This window comes from Jatropha curcas, chromosome 3, assembly GCF_041381405.1.
Source record: "Jatropha curcas cultivar XTBG-Jc1 chromosome 3, XTBG_Jcur_1.0, whole genome shotgun sequence".
NCBI lineage: Eukaryota > Viridiplantae > Streptophyta > Magnoliopsida > Malpighiales > Euphorbiaceae > Jatropha > Jatropha curcas.
This window is the reverse complement of record NC_143153.1, coordinates 22,800,488-22,809,483: the sequence shown is the minus strand read 5'-3', so window position 1 is coordinate 22,809,483 and position 8,996 is coordinate 22,800,488. Positions and strand designations below refer to the sequence as shown.

The 8,996-nt window shown below is 34.0% G+C and overlaps 1 protein-coding gene across 3 annotated transcripts; it reads right to left on the bottom strand.

The window, feature by feature from the left end:
- Nucleotides 1–9: 9 nt before the first annotated feature.
- Nucleotides 10–8,617, bottom strand: LOC105629584 (O-fucosyltransferase family protein). Of its 3 annotated transcripts, none has more exons than XM_012211196.4 (12): nucleotides 8,321–8,617; nucleotides 7,669–7,747; nucleotides 7,298–7,365; nucleotides 6,270–6,358; nucleotides 5,942–6,119; nucleotides 5,343–5,471; nucleotides 4,903–5,039; nucleotides 4,130–4,343; nucleotides 3,847–4,031; nucleotides 3,085–3,180; nucleotides 2,619–2,755; nucleotides 10–595 (listed from the first exon to the last, which is right to left on the bottom strand). In XM_012211196.4, the coding sequence occupies exons 1-11, from the start codon at nucleotides 8,588–8,590 to the stop codon at nucleotides 2,626–2,628; spliced, it is 1,575 nt and encodes a 524-aa protein (XP_012066586.3). In that variant the 5' UTR covers nucleotides 8,591–8,617; the 3' UTR covers nucleotides 10–595; nucleotides 2,619–2,625. The 3 variants fall into 3 exon arrangements, with proteins under 3 accessions (XP_012066586.3, XP_012066587.3, XP_012066585.3); XM_012211197.4 differs by lacking the exon at nucleotides 10–595 and adding an exon at nucleotides 1,776–2,012; XM_012211195.4 differs by lacking the exon at nucleotides 10–595 and having other exon boundaries at nucleotides 2,269–2,755.
- Nucleotides 8,618–8,996: the final 379 nt, after the last annotated feature.

The window sequence follows — 8,996 nt, the reverse complement described above, 5'->3', positions numbered from 1 at the left end:
AATGATAAATTGTGTAATCAAATAACACCTTTGTCGTTCTCATTAGTTTAGTATGAAATAAGCTTAGTTTCGTTACAGCAAGACAACATACATAAAATAGAAACAAAATTTTTAAATTTTCTCATATGTCATGAGATATTCTTTAGGCTCAAACTATGCAAATTTGCTTTTGATCTGCATTTCAAACTGCTCTTTTTGGTTTACAGATACATTCAAGTTATGGCTTTTCATAAGAAGATCCTTCAGTCCTGAAACGTGGTTGATCTTTTGTTCCTGGCAATGGATGTTTCCTTTGCCTATAATTTGGAGAAAACTCACTAAGTTGCTTGTGTTCTGTTTAAACTGTGTTGTTCATTAAACAGACAAGCGGTAAATGCATTATTTCAATTCCCAATTAACTTCCATCTCAGCAGGACAGAAAAAGTTCAAATTCTGCAGATGCGATCTACTCCTTTCGAGGCAAACAGGAAAAGAGAAAAATGACAATCCTAGTACAAAAAATTAATCTCCTGCACATTACATGAAGGTGAGGATCCTTCTTTCAGCTTTTGATATTCAAATTTCAAGCTTATCAATTAATTTCACAGGTCCTTTTCTGCAACAAAAAAACCAATATCAGGTAATATTTAAAAAGTGAGATAATTGTCTTGTGATGCCATAAGAATCTCCAGTCCTCAATAGCTCTGGCCATTTTAACTGAATATGATGGAGTAAATAATTCACATTAGAAATAAATAACTTCGGACATATACAGAGAATAATAAAAACAAAACCAGATAGCTTCCCACATAGCTCCATAATATGCTTCGAACTTAGCTTGCATAGTAGAGATGATGCTATTGTCTCATTTGTCTGCTCAGCACTTTTCCAAGATATAGCTTCGCCAACTAACATAAAGATTAGTCTATTGGTGGAACTATAGACTCCGGTCTAGGCAAGTATTTTTCGGTAAAGATATACCCTGACGTGCTTTCAATCGTCTAAATATCTAACAAAACTAGAGTGTGTATATGCTAACAGTTCCGGGTGCTCAACTTTTTTGTATGTAACATATAATTTGTTTTTCTTTCATCTTTTATTTCAAATAAGAAAATAAGATAAATTTGCATAAAATCCACCAAATTTATTGAACCGACACGACCAAATATATTCAGTTTGATTCTATTTGGTTAAAAAGAAAATTTATAGTTGAGCAAATGCACATCTGACATTCCTATCTGCACCGAAGTAATAGTGGAGCTCTCTCTATCCTTTGTTAAACAAGCCCAAACATCCTGTTTAACTAGAAGCACATACATATCTTAATGCTAAAACTCATGTCTAAAACCATTGAGTATTTAATCCAATTTTGACGAGTTGGGATGATGAATAAATGAGTTTGGGAGTTTAGACAAGATTTTTACTTCTCGCATTAGATTTAGATTCAAAGACTTGCATATCCGTTATCTATCACCCGTCCTTTAATTAATATAAAGTAGTAAAAATAACTTTTTTTTCAAAAAAATGATAAATATACCTTCCTAATGTAGTTAGCATTGTATATTTAACATAGATGTATATTTTTTTATTAAGTTCAAATAAAATTTACAAATTTTTATTTTTTTTATTTTTTAAAATAAAAAAAAATATATATATATATATTTTTAATATTAAACAAGTATTTAAATAAGTTTATATTAATTGTAAAATCATAATCAGATTTAATTTAAAACAGATTAACAAAATAAAAGTGAATTTTTAAATAAATTCAAAATGGATTTGATTTGTTAATTTATAATCACGTTCCGATCGAAATAATGAATTCTCGTGATTTTAGAGTTGATGGGCAAAATAATGCATTTTGGTAAATAATTTCAGAATCACATTATTTTGGTCACACCCTCGTAACCACCAGAAAGTCCATATTTATAAAGAGCTCGTCCTCCCTCTCTCTTTTCGACGTCCACATGAAAGGCAGTATCTCCCTTCATCCCTCGCTCTCTTCTCCACTCTCTCATCCGATCCCAGAAAATCTGACAAAATGAACCGGTGAAGAAGAAAAATCTAAAGAATGGGTGAGACGAAATGAGAGCGGCATTGTCAAATTTCTCTCAAATACAGTATCCAAGATTGGTTCACGATAATTTCTCTAATTTGCTTACTTATGTTGAAAGAGAGAATTTATAATATGTTATTTCCTCCCAGTACTTTAGCAAAACTAACCCTAAACAACTACAACTCTTTCAATTCTCCTTCAGTTTCGATCAAAGTTTTGCAGACAATAATAAATTGTGCAATCATATAATTTATTGACTAAACCCTAATTTTCAAATGTTCTCATACAAAATGAATATATCAAATTGACAACATGTTCTATTTTTATCCCTTTTCTGTCCTTCCCTCTTTTTTTTTTTCTTTAAAGAACGAAAGGGAAAGGGCTTGAAAGGCAAGATCATCTACCACTCGTGGCTTTCTTGTCTAAACTAATAACGTATCTAAGAACCGAATACTGGTTAGGCTCGATCACTTTTACTTTTGACAACCAGCTATTCCTTGCGTTCATGCAAGCAGTTACATTACACATAAGCGTTTCCCTTCTATCAGCAAATTATGCAGAATCTGCAAGGAGGTATACTAACCTTCATTTCAAACAGCTCCTTTTGATCTACAAATACATTCAGGGTATGGATTTTCATAAAAAGATTCTTCGGTCCTGAAACGCGCTCGACCTTTTATTCCTGGCAATGGACCTTTTCTTTTCCTTGGAGCTCCTTGCCTATGTTTTGGAACAAAACTCAGTCAGTAGCTCATAATACTTCTGAAATTTTATTGTTCATGAAACAGACTAATGACAAATGCATTACTTTAGTTTACAGTTAACCTCCATCTCAACAGGACAAAACAAGTTCAAATGCTGCAGGTGCAAGTTGTTAAATAAAATAGATTCAATATTCTCCTTTTGAAGTGAACATGAAAGGAGAACAAAGTACTAAAATCTTAAAAAGAGGCAATAAACTTAGTAAAAGAAAGTATGAAAGAAATATACCAGAAGTTAATCTTGAGAAAACTATCAAATAAATTACAGAAACTTGCAATAAAATTTACCTGTTCTTATGCATCTCCTGCACAATGTATGAAAATGAGGATCCTTCTTTCAGCTGTCCATTTTCTAGCTTATCATATAGTTTGACAAGTCCCTTTCTGCAACAAAATACCAAATCGAAATCAGGTAACATATGAAACATTCTTGGGAAAAATTATATTAAAAGTTTTTTTTTTTTTTTTTTTTTGGGGGGGGGGGGGGGGGGGGCGGCATTCTGGCGGGAAAAGAACCAGAAAATTAGTCCATCCCCCCCATTTCCCAAGGCATAGCTTATGGCAACAGAAATTAGAGAGGGAATAAGACAACAATGGATCCAAAGGATCAACAGAGCATGTAGTTGAGAAAATTACTCATAAGTGAGAAATATTGTATGAATTATTTCAATGTAGTTGAGAAAAATTGTGGCACTCGAGTGAGAAACATACATAATCTGACATTGTAATAGTTCCCAACAAAACAACCAGCCATTATTAAAATTGAATAAGCATAAAAGACTGACTAGAATCCAAATTTTTGCCAGAAAATGATTTCAACACTACCAGAGCCCTGTAAATAATCGAAGGTGAAAAACTCCTGCAGCATCCTTCTTGAACCCAAAAGCAGAAAACAATTGGTGCTTGATAGTATTCCCTATGGTTTCATGTGCATACTTGCCAAGGTGATTACCTCCCACTAATTAGACATACTACAAGTGGCCTAAATTTAAGCACTCATGCTATCAGTTCTTATGTATTCCTAGGAAATTATCTGGATTGGATCTATACCGATCTGGATGAATTGTCTTGCGATGCCCTAAGAATCTCCGATGGCCCTCGACAGTTCTGGCCATATTACCCGAATATGATGGAACAAATACATCACTCTCAATAGAAATAATGTAATCAAGTGCTGCAGTCTGAGAGGCATGCTTAGCAAATGCTTTTAATTCTTCTGGTGTTGCCAATGTTTCCTGAAATAATCCATACCAGTTCATATTAACATTATTGGCAGTTATGATGACATCAAACCATTTGCCAAATGCAGTTACCTACAAAATTATTGACCAACCTTGAAAACTGTATTTGGGAAGCGAGATGTGAGTTCTAAAAGGTGAGATTCACAACCATAAATTTCACCGGCTGCAATGTAAATTACTGTAGATGGAGAATAACCAAGAGCTTGCAGAAATACTCCCACCTCTTTTGGAGTTAAAGGACACAATCCTCCCTCTCGCTGTTCTGTTGAGTTTATCTTTTTCACCTTCCAATGGTTTGTGTTCTCTCTGAAAAAAATAATAACAACATAAATAACCAATAAAGTAAATTAAGCCATAGATTGTGAAAATTATACCACTTTGAAAACCAGCTATTCCTGAAATGCTTAAGTCAAGATGATAGGATGGGAATGAACAACCTGCTAAACCTAAGTTACTGAACCTGTCAGCACCATAGAAGATCTCTATATCAATGCTATATGCATTCTCTGGTGAACCACATCAAAATTCAAACATATCAAAAATACAAGTTCAAAAATCAAATGACTACATTCTACTCCAACATTTCAACAACAAATTCAACACATCTTATGGAATCAGATAAAATATCAAATTGATGCAACGGTGCACCCTAAAGCCACATTAAGAATAGGTCAATGAGAGGATAATAGCTGAAGTACACCACATTGATCCGAATTTATTCACTACAATCTGATCTGAGCAACATATCAAATATACATCCAGTATAAGTGTCTGTCACTCAGGCTCACATAAACACGTGCAACACATGCACAAGCACAAGAGAGAGAGAGAGAGAGAGAAAGCGAGGTATCCTCAATATTATCACCTCATTACTCGCAACTCTTCAGATTCTGTCTCAGTCAAACCATATGTGCAACCGGTAAAAGAAAGCATGTCCTTCTCATATCTTAGATGAAGTGCAATGTATCTTCCTCCACGTGATCTCAGTCGCTCCACCAGCTTCTGTGGTGTCATCGTCATGCATTCTCAGAACCTAATTTAACAGGAATCCCCATAGGAGACCTCAATGCTATTGACACTGAAAATAAGTGTAAACCCGGCATCATGCATGCTATGTTGTGAAATTAATACACGAACTATGAGGTTTTAACAATTTAAACAAATATATATTGATTTAGACCAGTTTCAACTGCTATTTAATCAGATACTCTACTGTTCAGTTTAGAAACTTGAGGATTTTCCAAAACCAGTTTAATTTTTGAAAATTGTTGCTCGGAATGTCAACAAAAAACATGTGTTCCCAACCTTTCCTAGGCTTTCAATTGAAGGAGAGAAACGAAGAGCATGATACAAGGCACGGCATCTTAACCTCTGGATATCAAGAGGCAAATCATTGTTTGCGAGACGAGAATCTGACTTTGGAACATGAATCACCTACAGGGAGTCAAAAATAAGTAGATGAACGAAATGAAAAAATATTAGCATAAAAAATGCCCAAGAACTAATGAACAGGATTCATGCAAATACTGAAACATTGAAAATGTAACAAGCTCAAAAAAATAAGCCACCTATTATATAATCAAAGAAAAAAGTTTAGCAACTGTTTAATTGAGAAACTAGTCCACAGAAATAGAAAATTGGAGTTTCCTGCATAAACATAATAATTTTCCAGCTTGGTGGAAATAATTTTTTTTCCAGTTTTCCAAAAGTATACTAATTATAGAATAAATAAGTCTCCCATTTCCCTCAAAATTGGAAGCTAAGAAAATAACGAATTAACCCCACTATGTGACAGGTCCTTCACAAGTTAAAATAATGTTCTTCAGCATGATATCAAAAATCCATAAGAAAGAAATGGAAAGTACTCTAGACTACTGAAAACTAAGAAAAATTATTGCCTGTACCTGAAATTCCTTCCATAACCGTGTCATCTCTTCATAGTAACCCATTCCCGACCAGGAGCCAAAATGTTTCCTTGCCCGAGGTAGATACTCCAATTCTTTGGGGAGCTCCTTGACAATCCTTACATCATTTTGTAAGCTTGAGATGAAATGCAGCTCATTGAATATATCTGAAAATGTACTGCACAAGGGAACCATGATTAGTGAACAACAGCAACTCGAGGACTATGAATGTGAAAGAGAAGGTGAAAAAGACAGAAAGAAAAGAAGAAAGAAAGAGTAGAGATAGGATTGAAATTATCCACAAATGCTAGAAATGGTAGAAACACACCTTGAGTCTTGCCAAAATGAACGTTTATCCAATTGAGGAATGACTAATGTAGCATTCATGATGTGTGCAACAGCCACCATGTCTGAAATCTGTAGCAAAAACACAATTATTGACTTCATATGGACAAATTATGTTGCAAAGTTAGTTGCACAGCAGATACACAAAAGCCTCATTCACCTATGACCTAACCATTAATTATCAGTGGTTCATATAACTTCCTTGTAGATTCAGTTGTGTGCTCATATTTAATAAAATGATCTAAGACATCTAAATATGGACAACTTGTTAACTTCATGCATCATGCACAACACTCACTATTCATAATGTATTTATCATTAAGATGCCAGCATTTAAGAACACGGGAGCCAAGTGATAGGCAGTACAAGTGCTACTTAAAAACAAGAAGTTCATGAAAGATACTGATGCAGACATTCAAAAATTGCAGCTGAAATTATCAAGATGGCTCACCTTGAGAATTTGCCTATACATATCGAGGCAAACAGGAAGGAAAATGCAGCAAAGAATATAAAATACAGATAAAATTATTGCTATAGCCTCATCTATGAAAGCAGATAGAAAAAAAAAGGGAAAGGCAAACATGCAAATACTAAGATGATTGTGTGAACATACAAGACATGGCCATATAAAAATAAGCATATTCATCAACAGCCATTGAAAATAAGTAGAGAAGGCTGTTTGAGATGGTCTTGAAATGTCCAACCTAGTTCAGTAAATAAGGTGGTAGAAAAGATTGAGTATATCTAAATCATCTAAATAAAAAGGATAAGTAGACTTAACATGAATTTAGACATCATGGTGATGAATACTTTAACAGCACTCACCCCTTTTATAAGTATATCCCAAGGACAGTAGAATGAATCATATGGTCAACCATAACAAGAGAAGGATTAAACTTAGTTGAGCTGAGTTAAACTCATCTAAGAGAAAGAGATCACATGAATAGTGAAAACACAAAGATTAATTTAGGCAAGAGACAGGAAAAGTAAATACATATGTCATAAACTTACACCAGTGCGCATTTGGTTTAGTCCACCATTGCTTCTCACAGTTATATAGCGGTCCCATCCTTGAGCAGCTGACGTTTCAACAAGAATTAGATAGAGAAACATGCATATGTTTGTTTATATACATATTATGAGAGACAGAGAGAGAGATTGAAAGAGAGAGGGGGAACTGTCTCCTTAGATATGCCTGATGATACTGAATCAAACTTAAAATCTACCATTAATAACCAGAAAAAAACTAAGTCGAATGGATGAAGAGCTCCAATATTGTGTTGGTCAACAATTCAACATCAATTCCCTGACTTAAAAGAGTGGTGCACAACCCCAAGTATTTGACAAATAAAAGAACGAAAGCGGGTTTTTATAATTTTTACCTTTATATTTAGGCGTAGGATTGACACAAGGCCGTAAACCATGGTTGATAGAAGTAACCCACAGTTGCTCATTAGGCATCTGCAAAATTAAAATCAAAGTACTCTTATATCCTCAAAATTCTATATCAAGATCTTAGTTAATTCATAAAAAAATGTTTGCTTATAGCTTGTGCAGAGTAATAATTTGTATTGCATTCCAGAAAAAGCAAGGAAATTATTCTTTATTTTTGATAAAAAAAAATTATTAAAAAGAAATTACTATGGAGAAAGAAGGAGATTCTAATTCGTACCAAAATCACAAACAATTTAATATCCTACACATAAGACTATTAACTTCTCCAGTAAAAGAACATTATCACAGCTCCCAAAGATATGATCAGCAAAATTACAAATAATTTTATCTAAAATAAATACACAAAATTTAAAATCCAAAGCATAAGTGTTCAGGTACGAAATCACACGGAAGCAACACCGAATTCTAAGAGAAAAAAAAAAAGTTGAAGAACAATGAACATTCCAAGGACGTCGCTTCGCGGATTCACAAATTTTCAAACAATAATTCGACTAGCAAGTGTAAATTAAACTTCAACAAAGTGAAAATTTCTCAGATCGCTAAGCCAAAAGGAATTAAGAAAAAAAAAAAAAAGAGTACCTGCTCGGATTGAGATTGAGATAGGGATTTGAATTCATATTCGAATTCGGATTCAGATCGAGTTTGAGCGTGAGATTGTTGAGAGAGGAGAGGTTTGGGCTCATTGTCCGATATGTGCCTTGAGCTAAAAATAAAAATGAAGAGCGAGAAGGCAAAGAGAAGGATCATGTAAAGAGAAATAGCAGAAGGAGATGGTTTTCTTGAGAGAAATCTAGGAAACGGTGATGAGCTTTTCATGTAGGAATGTGAATGTCGTAGACTGTTTACCATCTCCAGCGCTACGCTTTCACTTTCTTCTCTCATTATCTGCTACGTATAGTTGGACCGGTAACTGGGAACTGGGCATACGGGTTGTAATTGGGCCGTCTCGTGTGGGCCCAATCCGAATCCATGGTGTTTATGTCAAAACTCTACCTATCGTTAGTTAACATAGCTCTTATAATAGCTCTTGAAGTCCATGGATTTATTTATTAAATGTTAAACACTCTAATATTTAGTGTTTCACAATATTAATTAAATTTTTTTAACAATCATATCTATTTTGTTTCTCTAAATTGAGCTAATTAAATAACTAATGTCCTTTTTTATTGGCTGTATTCAACAATAGCTTTTGGTCAAGACGCTAAATGCCATTTTTTATAATATTCGGTAATATAGGATTTTGAACTATTTTTTT

Excerpts from the sequence above, each read along its gene's own strand:
- LOC105629584 (XM_012211196.4), bottom strand. The coding sequence starts at position 8,590 with ATGGTAAACAGTCTACGACATTCACATTCCTACATGAAAAGCTCATCA. Across the intron at positions 5,040-5,342 it reads CAATTGAAAGCCTAGGAAAG|AAGCTGGTGGAGCGACTGAG; the intron begins GTTGGGAACACA and ends ATGACACCACAG. Across the intron at positions 2,756-3,084 it reads CAGGAGATGCATAAGAACAG|GCAAGGAGCTCCAAGGAAAA; the intron begins GTAAATTTTATT and ends TCCAAAACATAG.